Source organism: Diabrotica undecimpunctata, unplaced genomic scaffold (genome assembly GCF_040954645.1).
Source record: "Diabrotica undecimpunctata isolate CICGRU unplaced genomic scaffold, icDiaUnde3 ctg00002570.1, whole genome shotgun sequence".
NCBI lineage: Eukaryota > Metazoa > Arthropoda > Insecta > Coleoptera > Chrysomelidae > Diabrotica > Diabrotica undecimpunctata.
In genome coordinates, this window is record NW_027313778.1 from 1 (window position 1) to 19,628 (window position 19,628).

At 31.7% G+C, this 19,628-nt stretch overlaps 1 protein-coding gene across 1 annotated transcript; it reads left to right on the forward strand.

The window, feature by feature from the left end:
- Positions 1–43: 43 nt before the first annotated feature.
- LOC140432022 (uncharacterized) lies at positions 44–3,868 on the forward strand. Its single transcript, XM_072519882.1, has 6 exons — positions 44–610; positions 2,509–2,580; positions 2,639–2,707; positions 2,857–2,958; positions 3,685–3,806; positions 3,842–3,868. The coding sequence occupies exons 1-6, from the start codon at positions 532–534 to the stop codon at positions 3,866–3,868; spliced, it is 471 nt and encodes a 156-aa protein (XP_072375983.1). The 5' UTR covers positions 44–531.
- Positions 3,869–19,628: the final 15,760 nt, after the last annotated feature.

Sequence of the window (19,628 nt, forward strand, 5' to 3'; positions counted from 1 at the left end):
CCTGTAAAAATATAATCCCTTTCTGAATAACATAATACGTCATTTTATAAAAAGGTAACTATGGATATTGTGATTTGTCACGTTTATTTCTTTTGAAAATACACAACAATATTACTGTTTAATCTCCTTGTCTCCCAATAATTTACCCATTTCATTGTTAAGTTATATTATCTTCCTAATTCATTGTTTAGTTTTCGGAAAATATGTAAATGTGCAGAACAGCCAACTCTTTATCTCACTTTTCTTAACATTGCTTTTAGGAAAGATTATTTAAATAAGATTTCAAAAGGTTTTACGACATGAACGTGTATTATTATATTATATTGTATTTTGGTAATCCTAAGATAGGCCCTTAATTTTTGTAAAATCGTAAATCCTCTTTTAGTGGATTTTTCATAACATCATGAAACATCTTTGTCCGATAATTTAGTATAAATACGGTAACTTACTCTTAAAATTTTAAATCAGTTTTAAGTGTAGTACTGAAATATTTCGAGGCCTGTTAATATTTGTGGAAGTGATCTACGTACGATGAATATGAACAAAATTAAACATAAATATAAGTTTCGTTCACGTACAGTGAAATTAGTGAATGAAGCCTTAAGTACAGGTAAGTTACATGTTAGTTATAATAGATCTTAGTCCATATCTTATTGCAAAGCTATCTATTTGGGTATTTTCCATTTTTACTTTTTACTGTGTACCTTTTACTGTCATCCTTATTAACATTACAAATTTCCAATTCATAAAAAATGTGGTCAATGTCTTACACATTTATTCATCTCCTCGTCTTTATCATATTTATGTTCTCCTAAATTAAATAAAAATTACAAAAAGTTGTTTGCTTGCTTCTGGAACGTCTGTCATTATTATGTATTACATCTATCACTAATCTTTCTCTTATAAAACCCGTTTGGTAATCCCCTAAAAAATTCTCGGTGTAGTGCCATAGTAATTATTACATTTCGTGCTATATTCTTTTTATAGTATAGGATAAATCACTGACTCTTATAACGGTAAATAAATATTCTTTAAAATTTCACTAAAGTTACTTAATAGAAGTTAAAAACTTAAAAGAAGTTAAAAAAACTATTAAACGGTTTCTACGGGTTTTAATGCTACTGCATCAATTTCAAGGAATAAATCACAAAACAACTTAATTCCAAGGAAACTATTTAAAATTAAGTTAATAGGTTGGTTAAAAAGGTAGTGTATTTAAAAAATCTTAAAAGGAATAACTAAAACGAAAAATACCGTAGTAACTAAACAGACATTTTGATAAAATAACTCCAATAAATTAAACAAAACTCTCAATAAATTTTCTAGATCTAAAACTTACTCGTGAAAATAATGCACTGCTGGTCAAAAAAATCCGGACACCTGAAAAAATGTGGTTTTATTCCCAAAAAACATTATCTAATTGTTACATCAATCTTTGGAAGATTAACAATTAATGTTTTCCAGCTTTGAATACTATTCATCCTTTTCTTCCCCTTGTTTTATTTTCTATTTCTAGGGTTGCTAAAATATTTTATTTTTCTGTAGCTGTAAATTAAATATAAAAACTTGACTGTTCCTTAATTATCGTCGCATTCCAAGTCCTAATCTTTTAATATGGCATTTCTTGTTTTTTGTTTGCATCTATCCTAATTAACTTACACAAATTATCGCGTGTTTTCTATTCGACTGTTCTTTCACCATTATTCTCCGTTTTTTTTTGTATTTCAGTCCTTGTAAATGTTCCTTTCTTTTCCAATTCCCATTCTTCCAAATCCACTGTACACTGTTTACAATTTATTTTATATTTTTACATGAATTCCTAACATTATTTATGTATAATATCTTTCCTCAGTTGTCTGTTTTTCTCATTAATTTTTTTACTTTTTTTACAAGTTAAAGCCAGACTTTTTAACGCATAATTTTGTTTCCTTTTCTATGTTTACCACCTCGTTTATATGTATAATGTTATAAAATTGTTCTCTCTTCTTTAATTTTTCACTACTCATTCGTATCAATGTTTGATATTCCAATCAGTATCAATCAGTCCACATATTTAAAGTTTTGTTTGGTTTTTTAAAATTTGTTTTCATCGGCAAATTTGGTTTTTATAGCTTTTTAATTTCTTCTCTATATTCTCTATTTTTGTTTTATTATTTCTCTTAGTTGTTTAGATACCGATTTTCTTAATAATATCTCACTGGAGAACTTGTTGATTTTTGCTATTCTTAAAAACCTGAGTTACTATTTTTGTTTTTTAATAGTCACTTATTTTTGTCACTATGTGCAACCATCTTAAACTGGTTTCAGAATAAACCCTTATTAGCCGTCGTTTTCGATATATCTTTCACACAATTTTATTTGCAGCGTTGATTATAATTTTATTTTATACTTAATTTTGCGTTATATTATTATGATTAGGCCATCTGCGTAAGCTATACAATGGCAATATACTTTGAACCTTGTCAGTTTTATTTCGATTTTTCTATACCTACTAATGTTCTCTTTTAGAGTGCCATTCTAAGCCTCTCGATCAATCAAGATCATCAAACGGTAGCGAATATACTCCTACCTGTTTCAGTGGTAATACATATTTATTTTTGATTTCAAACACTTTAACTATAACTGTAATATATTTTAGATGATTTGGATGACTCATATGAAATGCACTCTATTTCTATTGAAACAACAGATGACAGTGTGGCAAATAGTAAGTTTCTTTGAATACAAATTTTGGTCAAATTAATAAGCATATTACGTACTCACGGTTGACAAAAAATAGTTATCTTATCTCCATCTTCCTTATTTTACATGTGTCTATGAACTAATCGGTGGCTTAATTTTTAATAATTATTTTAGAACAACAAACAGATTGTGACTTGATGTATGAAAATGATGCTATTTTAGATGACTCTACCCCTAATCCAATATATCAAGAACTTATAGCATCATCTTCTCTCGGTAATTGAAAAGACCAGCTTTCAGTATTTTATAATAATACTTATTAACGTAAATTTACCTTATATAGCAAATATAGAAGGGGCCCGCCAGGCCTTCTATATACCGCTCCGCGGACTAGGCCCTTAAGGCAGATCGAAATGAAAGATCTACTCGCGAAATCCGAGCACTGAGGTCATGTGCGGCATGCATGGGCTTGGTGGCCGGACCCCTCTCGGGTGCTCAGCCGGCGAGGAGAACAAAATTTATTTTGCCAAATCGGCGGCTGAGTGACCGAGCACACACTCTTTTCTGGACATAGAGTCATCAGCTCAGGCTGATGGCTCTATGGTCGGAACACACGCTCCTTTTTCTTTTTTTAGGGACTCAAGTCCCGACGTAAAGCTAGAGTAAAATCAATTGAGTCAGTAAAGTAAATAGGGAGAAAAGCCTAGATGTGGCTACCCCTACAGTTAGGTGGCATAACCACATTCACTAAAAACCGAGGATGTCCTATTACCCAGGGCATCTTAAGTAAATTTCAGATCATAAGCCTCCTCACGTAAGTCACACGATGAGGAGGGGTGGTGGAAAAGCCTGGGGGTCAGATAGGTACCACTTCGACTAGCGAGGTGTGACCGGTTTGATCTTCGGACATGTGGATCCCATTCTTACATTGGTATACACATGTTCCTAGGGGCAGGGTTGATCACTGCGTGTGTGTGTGTGTACTTATTATTATCATTACAGATAATATAGAAAAATCAGCGGATGAAACTAATTCCTCTCTTATTGACAGTGTATGTTTGAAGAAAAGAAGGATACGAAGAAAACACAATTGTATTTACTGCGACATCCCTGTTTTAAATTTTGCTAGACACCTTGAAAGAATTACGCGCTATCTCAGAGTGGTTCAAAAATACTTATCTCTTGACAAAAAGGATCCGAAACGAAAATATTTCATTGATAAAATACGAAAGGAGGGAGACTTCTGCATTGGCAAATCCGTACCTGTGTTTCGTAGAAATGTTTTAAGTAATAGTGATGAATCTTCGACTAATTCAAACATGCTTCCATGTATACACTGTAAAGGTATTTGTCAAATTTTTAGATAAATTGTTATTTTAAATGTTTATTTTTAGGATATTATGCCAAAAAATCGCTTCGGCGCCACATTAGACGGTGCTATTTTAATGAAAAAAAGGCAACAGGAAAAGTACGACATCAGTCCGAAGCCCAAAACCTAATGGCTACTAATTTTGGATCAACCGATCCACTAAGGACTTCGGGTGTTTTAAATTCACTAGCTGCGGATGACATCTCTTTAGTAGCAAAGAAAGACAAACTTATATGCGATGTAGGAAGGAAATATGTAAAAAGTCATAAAGACAGACATCTGATTCAAGTAGCCAAACGACAAATGCGGCGTTTAGCACGTCTTCTAATACAATCCAGGAAAATTGAAAACAATAGCAATTTAACGTTATTTTTCCTCCTACATCCCTCAAATTTTAAAACAATTGTGTCCGCAACTCGGTCAATTGCGAATTATAATACCGAGAGCAAATGTTTCCAGTCACCATCACTTGCTCTTCAGATGGGTACATTAATTAAAAAAGCAATCAGTTCTGCTTATTCTATGGAGGTTCAAAGGGATGTCGATTCTGCTAATATTAAGAGCTTAGACGTTATGAAAAAACTTATCGATGATCAATGGGCGTTAGAAATATCGACTGAAGCTGGACAGAATATTCAAATCAATCGATTTAATAAACCGACCCTGATTCCCATGGCTGAGGATATTGCTGTAAGTAGACTGTATAACAACTGTCATTCTTTCAAAGCCTACCTGTTGTTTTGCTATATCATTATGAATGTTTTACTGAAAAATTCTTTGGTCAGAATACTGTCATTAGCACACTAATTTAAAAATTGATAAATTCATTGTATATTCAAATTATGAATCGGTTGCACTTGTGAGTCCATTTCAAAAGGTACGTAAAATGAAAAAAATGTTTAGACTTACTCACAATCGTTTATTTAACTATGGACGACCGGTTTCGACCAATACACTTTACTGGTCATCATCAGGTCTCCGGTACAGTTAATTAAAATGCTAAAAAATCAACAACAAATCAGGACAACAAAAGCTTTATGAGGTCTAATAAGTAAGATGCCAATCTAACCTAAATATGGTTTGAGGGTTATCTAATATACTTATATGCCGGTACAAGCTATGGAAACTATCGTGTAGTAAAAATTTCATTTGTGTTACTTGGTTCAAACTATTGGGTGATAACTGTATTATAGAACGATCAACTTTAGGGTAAGATCTCGAGAAGTAGATATTTGGGATAGTACATTTCCCAAATATCTACTCCTCATGATCCTACCCTTAAGTTGATCGTTCTATAATACAGTTATATACTCTCCAATATCGGAGACCTGATGATGACCAGTAAATTTTAGTGGTCGAAACCGGTCGTCCATAGTTAAATAAACGATTGTGAGTATGTCTACATCTTTCGTTTTACATATCTTTTTTTAGTGTATTTGTGACATTTTAGTTCATAGAGATTTCGAAATTAAAATGGTCATAACTCGTTAAATGCTCTGTATAGTAATATAGAACCCTATATTTTAAGAACAGGGATTATAAGAGAAATGTACATATGAGAATATATACAGGGTATCCCATTTAAAAAAATGTATTTTTGCTTTACCACGCAGTTATGAACCACCCTGTAGAATTGGGCATATTTTCAAAGCAATGAGCATATCATTGCCTACAATTTTTCTTAAAAACTTTTTTTGGATATCTTGTACTCTAACGGAGTTATCGACCAATCTCACACTAAAAACTCACCCTGTAGATAATGCACCTAGAATACTAATAACAGTTTATGTACGAATATAAATTACTAATACTAATATCCATTTCATATTTTTTTCAGAAAATGAAGACTTATCTGGATGAGCTTATAACATCTTCAATAACTCACCTGGATGAAAATGTGAATAACACACAAGCGTACAAATGTCTGCTCGAAGGTACATATTGCAGCTTACTACTTTTTAATAAGAGACGAGTAGGGGAGCTGCAGAGATTACCTTTAGATATTTATTTAAAACATCATGATTCTCAATCTTCTAAAGAGTTTGAGAAAGTCCTAACAGAAACCGAGAAAATTTTAGTTCACTCTTTAAAACGCATAGTAATAAGAGGTAAGAGAGGTAGAGGCGTACCTGTTCTGTTTGACAAATTGACCAAAAGTGGAGTTGACACTTTAATTAAATATAGGAATAATTTTTTTACCTCTTACAACGAATACCTATTTGGCATACCGAATACTATTAACTGCATCAGTGGATATCATGTTCTCAGAAAGCATGCTTCTAAGGTGTTAAATGATGCAAACAAAATCACTACCCTCACGTCAACTCGCCTCAGAAAACACTTAGCAACAATAATACAAATTTTAAAAATGGAAAAGGGTGAACTAGAACAACTAGCAAAATTTATGGGGCATACCTCAAAAACTCATGATGAGTGGTATCGTCTCCCGTCAGACATTTACCAAACCGCAAAAGTTTCCAAAATATTATTGCTCGCTCAAAACACTAATATTGACCAATATAAAAATCGAAATTTAAATGAGATTGAAGTCGATAACGAGATATTGGAAGACGCAGAAGAAGCTGATAGTGACGAAGAAAATACTAATCAACCTATTCTTCAACAAAATGAAGTAAACATCCCGTCACAAAATAGAATACAGGAGAAAGGTAAACGTATTTTAGTTCCATGGACAAAAGAGGAAAAAGAACTTACGCAAAAATTCTTTGCACGTCATATTAAGAAGAAAATTCCGCCAAAAAAAATGGAAGTTTTAAATTTGGTAGAAAAGTATCCAAATGTTTTTAAAAACAGGAAATGGGACACAATAAAAGTATTTGTACACAATAAATATAAATCACAATAATTCATTCAAGTGATTACGAGTTTCAATAAAATATTCTATTACAATCCTATAGTTTTAATGTATCCTTCATTACTTTCTTATTGAATTAAACCTAATTTTATTAACGTTTTAAAACGTCGTCATATTAATATTTTCTCTTGGATTTTGTAAATCCAATGAAATGTTGTAGATAGAATTTGAGGTTGGACAAACATTCATTTTTTCTTAGCTGTTCTAGTTTTAAAATAAAGTTTCTAACTAGTCTATGTTTCTAATGGTAATAGTGGGTTTTGTACAATTGCTAACGTATAGACTTTACCTATTTTACGTTTTTATCGAGGCTATTTTTTTTTTAAATAAACCCGGTGTGGTCAATGTTGATTATTTCCATACGACATGTGAGTCCTAAAGTAACGGATAAATTCAATATTTTTGTAACTAAAAATATTTTGACGAAATCCTCGTACAGGTCGATTTTTGTTTTTTGTTGTGCATTTTTTCAATATAATCTTTTTATACAGGGCGTGTCGTGTAAGAGTGGCCAATACCAACTTTCTTATTTTAAATACAACACCCTGTATATTATTATATCTTTTGATTTCTAAGAATATTCTAGATAAAATTTATATTCAATCTTCTATTCCTATCTTTAACTGTTTTTGAGTAATCGAGGTTGGAAAAGTGACAATTGCTCACAAAATCTAAACAGTTCGATCTAGAGTAAAATGGTTTTTATATTAAGACAAAAGCTTTTTGTATTTACAAAAAGCTTTTGTCTTTATATTGATTCAGGGTATACAGCCAACTATTGGATTTGGTCCATTTTAATTAGTTTTTATATTACTATCTTAGTTTTTAATATGCTATCTAGTGGTATTAAATAAAAATAAAATACGAAAATTGTCGTGGTCGGCCCTAAATTTCAAAATTTGTCATTTTGAATATAATCCTATCATCTCTGGGTTTGATACCACTAGATAGCATATTAAAAAGTAAGATAATAATGTAAAAACCATTTTACTCTAGGTCGAACTGTTTAGATTTTGTGAGGAAAAATACACGAAATGTCACTTTTCCAACCTCGATTACTTAAAAACGGTTAAAGATAAGAATAGAAGATTAAATATAAATTTTACCTAATATTCTAAGAAATTCAAAAATATAATAATACACAGGGTGTTGTATCTAAAATAAGAAAGTTGGTATTGGCCACTGTTACACGACACGCCCTGTATAAAAAGATTCTATTGAAAAAAAATGCACAACAAAAAATAAAAACCGACCTACATGAGGATTTCGTCAAAAAATTTTTAGTTACAAAAATATTGAATTTATCCGTTACCTTAGGACCTCACTGTATATAAATCACAATGAATCATTTTATGTACCATTATAGGTATGTGCCATGTATAGCCTTGATAAAGACTTAAAATAAAGTAAAAACATTGGCAAATTTTAAACATTAACTAGGTTTTAATTGTCCCTAACCCACTATTACCATTAGAAGCTATTAAGTGGACACTACTCCTAAAACTTTGTTTACGTTGAAAGCTATGTATCGCCATTTTAAAAAGAGAGACCAAGAAATTTTGTAAATTATATGTTTGCAACTGTGTTTCTTACAAAAACCTTTTGTATGTATATAACTTCTTTATTATTCACTTCTAATGAAGTTAAGAGATAAAATACTAATTCTGAATTTTGTTTAAAAGAAGTGTACCTTTAAACATTTGATTTTCAACTTCTTCAAAGTTACAGTAATTTCAACATCTTTTCAATTCTTGAGTACTTCAATTCCCAAGAGATTTCAGTAATTTCATTTTATTTTTTTCTACGTAGGGCAAACACAACCATGAGATATAATCGAGACTCCATATATTTCAAACTAGGTTGATTTTGATAAAATTGGTTTTTGTTAGGTACAGATAATAATTACCTATGTAGTGCCTTCATAACAGGTAATTCTTATTTTTATGTTACAGCCTTAAAATAAAACATACATTATGTCGAATAAATTTTGATATATTATTTATTAACAAACGGTTAAAGAAAAACAAATATGTGTTAAAATACGACTCTTTTTTAATTATTGCTTTTCATAGTATATGGACATAATATTTTATCTCTTTTTAATGTAAAAGAATCTGGTTCGTTTTGATTGTGCATCTATTATTATATAATACCACATCAAACCAGATTCAGTGACGTACGAGAAGTATGGGCAGAGGAAAGAAAAATACACACAGTTGTAAGAAGTCAGATACCAAAAAATAAAGGAGAAAGTTATGTGCACTTTGCGTTCGGAAATAATGTGCCTGTTGTCTTAAACATCTTCACTTGCAAAAATTTTCACAGTGAGTGTTATCAAATGATCGTATACTCTTATAAGTACTTTTGTTTGCTTTCTAAGTATTTTTCATGGACTTTGAATTTGCTAAAATATTGGAAAGTGTCATCGAAAATGCAAATCGAAGAGAAATACGAACAAGAACGAGAAAATACAGCCCATATAGCCCATAATGCGACGTAACAGCCCAAGACATGAAGTTACAATCATTGTAACATTTAATTTTAACATTTAATCCTACTATACCAGAATTTCTTTAGTAATACCAAATAATTCATTACAACAGAGCTCTTTTACTCAGGGAATAATCAGACTAGAAGTTGTTAAAAGACGATAAAACATTTTTAAATTACTGAGCTTAAAAAATGTAAAATAAAAGTATTTAGCAAATTAAATCAAATTTGAAGCTGTCATAATTTTAAAAGAAAAATATTCAATCTCGAAAAAAGCAATAACTACCTGCCTACAATTTATAGATAAAGAGTAATATAATCTAACAAGTTAAATTTTTAAACATCCGTTTCGACAACAAAATATTACAATGACTGAACAGATGAATTGACTCAGGTAGAATTCCACCGAAACCTTTAGGTATTATTGTCGACTTGAGTCATAAACCAATGGATGCTAAAGGTCCAAAGCCAATCGATGCCAAAGAAACCGCAACAGCGATTGATGCCAATTGGTACCGCAACAGAATTCGCTGTATATTGTGGCCCGTGAATATTCACGGATGCCAAATGGGAATACTTTTCGTCCAGAAGTCAATTGGTACTACAAAGAAATATATATATATATATATATATATATATATATATATATATATATATATATATATATATATATATATATATATATATATATCTATTCTCGATAATAACTCAAAATTCAATATTTCTGGAAGTACGGCACTTTTTCTTAGCTGGGCAGTATAATTGGTCACATTCACTCACCTTTATGTGTCAACTTCAACTGTAATGTTTCACTCAGTGTTAAACATATCACTGTAAAATGTAAAAAATACAAGTTGAAAAGACAGACCAACCACATCATCAAATCGACAACTGAAATGAGCTAATAACCTCTTTCGAGGTGACTATACTGTGCTGTTTAACTGCCTGTGGTCTGCGAGACAGCATAGGGATCTATGTTGTGTCTACAGCATAGGGATCCTATGCTGTGTCTGCGGTATCTAGTAGTGATTTATGGGAGCGGAAGCTATACCTTTGTTTAACTAAAATAAATGCCTTAAGAAATTAAAATTGCTTTAATTTATATGTGTAGCGTATTTCTCAAAAAAAACTATGTTACCTATTAAAATCAGTTCAGCTAATTTTGTGCATCACTGTAACATAATACTTATTTCGATCCTGATAGACTTAATATTGCAAAATTTAAATTCCAACTAAACATTTTCACAACGTAAACTTTTTTGTTTTAGCGAAATCCATTAAGTGAGAGTTACCATCTCAAGGTCAATCACATGATCGAATTAAAATATAGATCAGATTGGAGACGGCTCGTCCTTCGGCTAGCAAGAAGAACTTCTAACAAGAAGAAGTAATTACGGTCACTTTCACGTCCATTGAACCACAACAGAACCATTACTTGCAAATAGCCTCGTGTTCTTAAAAACAGGTAAAAAACGGTTGGTGCGCTAGGATAAGTAAATAGCAAAGGAAGTGAATTAAGTACTTTAAAAATGTTTGATAATTTAGAAATGACTTTACATTAATTACGTTCGCTAGTCTACTCTTTATGTGCTACTGCTAGAAGTTGTGTTATGTGTAATTAAAATCATTTTTAGATAAAAATGTTATCGGTAATTACGGTAGAATTATCAAGAATATCAACAAAAAATAAAACAACAAAATGAATCCCAGCAGTAATGTTTCGAAATAAAAAAAGAAAAGATACAGACAGAAAAAAAAGGAAAAGGTAGCAGAAAAAATAGAAAAAGGATCAACCAGAAAATATAATCTATAGGTACCAGTATATAATTATAACAATAGGAGAGTGTCTGAAAGATCTTATTAAGAAAGCAAATCAACAATCCACAGTTTATTCCAAAAACTTGGATTTTAGCCGACTTGGCAACATGCTTCCATTCCTCTCTGTCTTAAGCAAACTCCATCCAATTCTACACGCGTATAGCTTTAAGGTCTCCTGAAATATTATCTCGCCACTGGGGTCGAGGTCGTCTACGTGATCTTCTTCCAGTTGGGTTCCTACTATTCATTCGTCAGAATGTCTTCTAGACATTCTTCCGTCGGAATGTCTAGACAGAATGTTCTAGACTTTATTTCTTTTATTATGTTAGCATCTGGATATATTTTTTTGTAGCCCTTTGTTAGTTTTTATCCTATATTGTCCTGATGCTCCATCAAACACAGGTTCAAAGATCTTCCTTAGAATTTTTTTTTCGCAGACTCGCTCGTCGCTTTTTGTTTGCCTTTGTTTTTGTTCACATTTCGCTATCATACATCAATAAGGGTCATAAGACTGTTTTATATTCACTACCATACATCACTCCGGGACGTATGACTATTTTGTAAAGTTTATAACCATCGATCGACCCATCAAAAACGATGGGTAACAAACGCGCTATCTCAGAGTTTGGGAGCCAATCTATAAGAATAAATCTCACAACTTTATTTGGGAGGCTTATGGTTAGGCCTCATCTAGCTCAGTCTTCCAAGTGTAAGAACGTCTCATCTTTAAATGTAAATCTGAAAAATGAGTTTGGCTGGGAAAAATAAACCAAGATATTAACTAATCATGATTATTGCACAAAAAAAATATAAATGAATTTTTAATAATAAATAAAAACTAAGCAAATCATGTTAAAAGCTTTACAGAAATTTTAAATTGATACTTATGACCTTATGTGGTTGACAGGATAAGTTTTTTATGTTGGTAAGATGCTGGGATCGAGTCCATTGTAGTTCTTTGCTCGAAAGAAAGTTGTAAGATTTATGGTTATACATTGGCTACCAACTTTCAGAGGTAGTTATATTGTTATCCATGGCATGAATGGGATGAACAGTTGATATCTTGGCAAAGACAGCATGTGGGCCAAAAACTGCCAAAGACAATGTTTTCGCAGTTTCTTTGTGAAACCTGGAAAGCTACTTCAACAAAAGTTATAGAGGGTGAATTCCGAAAAAGTGGAATTTTCTCAATTAACAAAATCTGGTGCTTTCTTACCAGAAGCACTAAAAAGACGGAACGATTCTCAAAGTACTATCCGTGTTAACGCGAATTTGATAGCAGATCACACTGCAGTGACTTCTACATCAGCAGGTGACAGTGCGGTGGCTTGTACATCAAAAGAAGGAAGTGCTACAAAAGAACCTAGTGTTAAAGTATTATTTGAGAACTTGTTATTGTCAGTAGTTTGTCAAGCAACTAAACCGAAGACAACAAAAAAATCCAGAGTATGTCCTGGTTCTAAAATATTGAGCCCATAAGAGGCAGTAAAACGACTAAAAACGCGCTATCTCAGAGTACACTACCAAAACTAGCTAAAAGAAAAAAAAAGGTCAATGAAGATGATGTAAAGCTAGGCAACAATGACAAAATACTTTTGAGTGACTATGATGATGAGGAAGATATCTATGGTATAATTTCACTATTTGAGAGAGTAATTCATCGTTTAAAGGTGCAGAAATGCGGAAAGACGTATGAAAATCCAGTGACGTACACTCACTTTGATTTTAACGTTAATTATATTTTATTTTTCAAATATTATTGTTCGAAATATGCCACAATATATTTATTTACAAGTTTTTACTGACGTTTCGATCTCTATATCCAAAGACCGCTTTCAAAGATATAAATGATAGTTATATTTATTTTATTTGTTTATTATTATATATTTTTATAATCTTATATTATTTGTTTTCTTTTTTTTTATCTTTAGAAACGGAATAGAGATCGAAACGTCAGTGTATTAAACATGTAAATAGATATATTGTGGCTTATTTCCAACCTTCTCCCTAAAAATACAGAATGCCACAAACAAAAAGCTATAGAAAAATAAATATATCTGTCATTTGTATATTTGAAAACGGTCTCTTTATAGAGATCGAAACGTCCGTAAATTAAACATTGGAATAAATATATTGTGGCTTATTCGCAACATTATTTCTAAAAATACAGAACAACAAGCAAAAAGTCATAGAAAATAAATATTACTATCATTTGTATAATTGAAAACGGTCTCTGGATATAGAGATCGAAACGTCAGTAAATAAACATATAATACATATTTTGTGGCTCATTCCCTACATTCCCATAAAAATACAAAACAAAAAGCTATAAAAAACAAGTAATTTTGCAGAATGCTTACTGATACCCCCGGCTGTCGCGGAAGTTAAGCTAAAACTTCTTTTGACGTGACCCGTCCTTAAAGAGTTACACAATGAAATTTTTTTAAAACAAATTTTAAGACAGTTTCTACACCACCCCAGAGGTATGTCTTGTGGCGCGTTACTTTTTTTAAATGGGTGTTCTCCAAGAGCCATATTGTCTTATTAAATAAAATGAACAAAACACTTAAACGGTATAAAACAAAACAAAATAAAATCCTATAAAACAAAAAAAAAATAAAATAAAAATAATGTTTAATGTAACAAAGCATTGTACTATTCTATTTAAACACAAACACTATACACATTTACTATGTTCTTCTTTTTTTGTTTTGGTTTTTTTATGCTGATGTTCTTATTAAACTATTAGAAAATATTATTCGCTGTCTAAATCTGAAGATGCATTGCTGCTATGGCTGTTATTATCTTCACCACCTGGTGTAATTATAATTCGCTCTAGTAAAACTTCGATATGAGTGTCAAGTGCCCACATACGATGTTCTTCTTTAATTATGTGGCCTATACATTTAGCACATTTCTCTGGAGTTACATGGAGGATTGCTTAAATTAATAAGTGTTGAATTTGAACGTTTTGCGTGCTACTTCTCCTTTCACTTGCGCCCAGATAAGTACAATGGGATTAAGTTCGCAATGATAAGGTGCTAGAAGCAGAACTTTAACACCATAATCTTTTGCAGTTTCATCTACAGCATATTTAAGATATTCACTTTTCCTTAACCGTGCAATGCCAAGTAGCTAAATTTTGAGCATTGATTCTTCGTATGCAATCCCCTTTTCTGTAAGCCATTCTTGAATCCTCCCTTTCAATTTCTTTCATAATCACCTGTTTTTTTCGACTCAAATTAAAGAAAACCATCATCAAGGAACCCTGTATCACTTCCTATATGGGTGATGATTAAACGCCGTCCCTTTTCTGATGGTGCTTTTAATCCTGTAGACCAACCTTCTATAAATGCTTCACGTTTACTTTTGACATTTAAATCTTGCCAAACTTTTCCAACTGTATGACCTTCGTTAATCCAGGTTTCATCCAAATAATATATTTTGCGTCCAGTGCTGCAAATTTTGCGTATTTCTTCTAAATATTTTCTTCTCCAAACAATAATTTTATTTTTTTCTAATAGCATATTTTTTTCTGTTGAGTTTTACCTATCGAAAGTTCATTTCGCGCGTGGTCCTGATTAAGACTTCACGAGATATCTTGGGTAAGGAGTCATCGTTTTCGAGCTCTTGAGAAATATTTTTTAGTTTTGGAATTTCACACCGAAAATAAAATAAATGAATTTTTCGACGTATAATATTCCTTGTCTCGTCATCCAAAACAATGCTTTTCCTACCTCTAGTTTTACCTTTTTCTTGCTTTTTATTTTTCGATGTATTTTTAAGTACACGATAAATACAGCTAACGGATACTTTTGTTAAACTGCTACAAATGTCGACCGCTTGACTAACATGTAATGCCATTTTTCTGCCGACAATTCCTTTATGAACGTTTCGTATCATTACCTTCTCTTCGGACGTTAACATTTTCCGTCTCTTTTGCGGCTTTTCATTTTTGGAATCAACATCAGAATTCTGCTGTCTTCTCTTGGAACAACTAGGTTTTTCGTCCACCTCCAATAAAACTCAAACTAAATAATCACAGAATATAACTAAAAATTTTCTATAAAACGACAAACTATAACACTCGTATTATCAATAACACGTTTTATCAATAACACAAACTTATCGCATAAAATATATTCACAAAACGCAAACACATGCACTACCCTCAGAAACGCCAATGTAAATGAACTATTTTACGGCTTTCTGTGGGTTGGAATTGAAACGGAGTTCCGTCGCTAATTTCAAAGTTACCAACCGATTGGAAAATATTGTTTTAAAATATCGATTTTTATTTTATAAATTTAAATATGTAACGAAACGGAACATATAAATAAAATTTATTTAATTACAATTTTGTGCATAATTTTTACTATTGAAAAAATCATGTTTTTTGTTATTTTTATGACGGTAATAATCGATGCGTGAAAGAATATAGGTTTTGTATGACCATAATTACTACTTGTGAACAAGAATTGGCTACACTGTACGACAACTCCTGGTCAATTTTTCTATAGAGAAGCACAAATAAATATACTACTTATATATTGTGTAATTTCTTATGAGAAAACGCAAATTGCAATTGAGAAAACGGGTAGTTTTCGAGGGCCGCTGTGTACATTTAAATGTGGGGATATTCAGCGTTTAAACAATAAATCACTCTCTCAAATAGTGAAATTATAGCATAGCTCAGTTGCTAGCAAGTTTATATAATATCATATCGTTGTTATTTTTTATGCATTTTTTGTTCATGTATTTTTATGCAACATAAATTTTGTTTTTGTATCTAATGTAGCTTCTTAAATAAATGTTCAAAAATTACATGTATTTCTTTTATAAAAGATATTTATTTATTTACTGGTAGTAATATTTACGTGTACTATTTAAACTCTAAACAACTAAAATGGTACATGTACATTTTGTAAAAAAACTTTTGTTTGGTTTTTTTGTGCCATTACTTACACTTTAATTCTCATTTTCTCAAAACTATTTAAATTGTACCATTTGTACAATTTTGGGTACCATATACACTTGTACCGTTTTTCCTCTGAGCCCCTCTATTATTTAAAAAGTAAATATGTAAATAAAGGTAATTTAGTTTTTTGCTCTTATATAGCTATAATTTCCAACTGTAGAGTTTAAGCAAACAGAATAATATTATCATATATAATTTCTGAGAAAAAATAAATATATTACAGAACTAATTAAACTTTAACAATATTATAGAACACGTATCATATTTTCTGATTAAAAGTTTGCTTAATAAAATTATTAAACTTACATTATCAAACTAGTTTCTTGGTAAAATACATTCTAATTTAGTTACAAAACAACAGCATCCGGGAAATTCAAACGAAACCTTTATTAAAATCATAATTAAAATCAACATTGCTAAAAAGTTATCCACTATATTACTTCCCACTAAACAGTTTTCTGATAAGTCTGAAGGCAATTTTTAAAGCATTCTTTGCAATTTATTATCTAAGAAAAATGAGCAAACGAAAAATATTGTAGTAGATTTAGATCAAGTAAACTTGGGATTTTATTTTTAAAACATAATAGATTTATTGCTAAACAAAGTAAAACAGTTATTTTAAAAAATAATTGAGGGCCCTAGGTGTAAAGGGGTATAAACGACATTTTTGTAAATATTAAGAAAAACTGTATCGCTAAACTGGAAATATTTTATTCTATTTGGAGGTAAAGAGATTTGAGTCTAACGGGTGCTGCTTTCTAGCAACAAGTTACTTAGCCTACATGCCAACTATAAGTTGGGCTTGGAAGAGCAGAGTTACAAGTGCACTTGTACCCTTTTCCACTGTGTCAGACTGTTAGTTGAGTTATTTTATCATTTTGGATGGGTAGTGGTATAGCTCCTAAGTAATACTTTAATGTAAACTGCTGCGCATTACGTTCTTATAAACTACAGTGTTTTTAAGAAGAGTTCGTTTTGTTTCTTTACGGAATACTAAGCCAGTGATAGACGATTTACCTGCTAATGCGTTTCCGCCACCAAAGCAGACTGGCGAGAAAAGAATTCAGAGGCCAGATCAGTGAAAAACTTAGGGCTAAAATAGCAAGAAATTCAGGTGAAGCTTACATGGACAAAAAACAAAGAACAAAGACTTTCAATGTTTAAAGACTATTGAACATTCGACACTGGAATCTCCAAACAGCTTTTCTAAATCGATCCATACAGACTAGCCTATACAAAGAAAAAAAAACCAAATGCAGAAGAAAAAGAAAAAGACGAATAAGAGGAAGTAGAAGAAGAAGAAAAGAAAGAATATACTGACAACAACAGCACTAAAATGAGTATTTCTATTAACGACGCATATTTTTAAATACCAATTTTATAATTGCCATACTACTGCCAATTATAATAGATATACAATCCGGCCCCGATATCTAGCAGATCATACAGCTTTATATCGGTTCTGACAAATTTGTTAATTACTGGTAGTTAAAATTAAAAATATAATTTAATTTTTATATTGTTTGCAACTTAAAGTTAAATGTGACAGTGTACTGAAAATCGTAGAATTCTGTGAGTACAAAACTGCATTATTAATAACCTTAAAATCAGAAGTTTAAAAGGCAAAATATTTTATCGATTTCAATTCAACTTATCGATTATCGACAACAACTTTTTGCTGGTTCTTGCTTCTAACAAGTAATTAGGCTAGGCTGCTGTTCAATTTTATTAAGTGGCCAGGTCCGGCTTCAGATCCTCTGTGCCAATGTACGTAAATTCTCAGCGGGAAGATGGATGAACCGGAATCAGCTACTACCTCACGAAATATACCCACTACGTCACATATATCTTACTCCAATGCAATAAACAGTTTCAAATATCCTTCAAAAGACCAAGGTATTATACTTTCAACCATACAAGGAATAAAAGCCCAAAAATGTTGTATGGACATCCAAAATATCAAACAACCGCATCTGCATCTACCTCTCCTCTAAATATGTAGTAAATCAATTTCTTAGCTCCCACAAATATATAAATATTGATGGTAACCAGATTGAAGTAAGAAGACTTATAATCCCTGCCCAGAGACTCAGCATAATTGAAGAGCACTTAAAAACTATGGGTATAAAATCCGCCTCCAACATGACGTTTCTACGAGTAGGCATGCAAGACTCAGAATACAGCCACGTACTCAGCTTTAGGAGGCAAATATTCATAAGTCCTTTAGAAAATGCATCAATTCCTGACTCATTTCTAATCTCATTCGACAATACATCATATCGACTATACATTTCCATAGATGGTTTAAACTGCTCCAGATGCAAAATTGTCGGACATCACGATTCTGACTGTCCTTCTTTATCATCATCAAGCAACTCAATTAATCAAATGGAAACTGACCACCACGTGAATATACATAACTCTACCAATGAAAAATATAATCAGCTACAAGATCAACCACGAAACCAATACCAAGAAGATACAAAACATTAATGGAACCAGAACCCAATACCATACAAAATCACGCATCAGCTACAAAGGACCAAACCACTTCCTTACAAACAAACAATGAATTACAAATTTTGAATCAACCAAAAATATTCCAAGATAATTCCTTAGTAATTGAAAGCGATAGAAAAACCACTGAAATTACTTCTGCAACTAAAAGACAAATATCCTCTCCTGAAATTCTTGAAAATGACCTACCTCCTCCCGATACTCAAAAACCTAAGAAAAAGCGTAAAAAAATAAAGAAAAAATTGCAAATAGAAACCCCTCCTTTACACTTACTTTTCATGAAATATGTGATTTTCTGGCAAATTCCTTTCACTCAAAACATCCTGAACTCATTGTTAAGAATTATTCAAATGAAAGCCAAGAAATAAAAGAAATTTTAAACTGTATATATTCTCAAATACAAAATAAAACTTTAAAAAACAATATTACCAGATTGAAGAAGAAACTGCTTCTCAACAGTCCAAGAATCAAGTTCTCAACAATAAATAGTTATCCTTTATCTGGGTACCTTCCAATATAGGAATAAGTGGTAATGAGGAAGTGGACTCTCTGGCAAGTAATACAACCACCGACCAAAGTATTGCTATCATAAATCAAATGCCTTGGACTGATCACAAAGTAAATATCAAAGCCCACGTGTACAGAGCGTGGCAAACTACTTGGGATTACACTGCTAACAAACTCAAAGAATGTCTAAGTCAAGTAGGAACCAAACTCATCGTACAAAATAATAGAAAAGACCAAGTCATCATCAACCGACTCCGAATAGGACATACTTTCCTTACACACAAGCATATTTTCAACCAGGATGCTGCTCCGATGTGTACCAAGTGCAACACTCAGTTGTCAGTGAAACATATAATTGTTGAGTGTCCAGTGTACACTCTGAGATAGCGCGT

Excerpts from the sequence above, each read along its gene's own strand:
- LOC140432022 (XM_072519882.1), top strand. The coding sequence starts at position 532 with ATGAATATGAACAAAATTAAACATAAATATAAGTTTCGTTCACGTACA. Across the intron at positions 2,708-2,856 it reads AGATGACAGTGTGGCAAATA|AACAACAAACAGATTGTGAC; the intron begins GTAAGTTTCTTT and ends TAATTATTTTAG. Across the intron at positions 3,807-3,841 it reads ACATCCCTGTTTTAAATTTT|AGTGGTTCAAAAATACTTAT; the intron begins GCTAGACACCTT and ends GCGCTATCTCAG.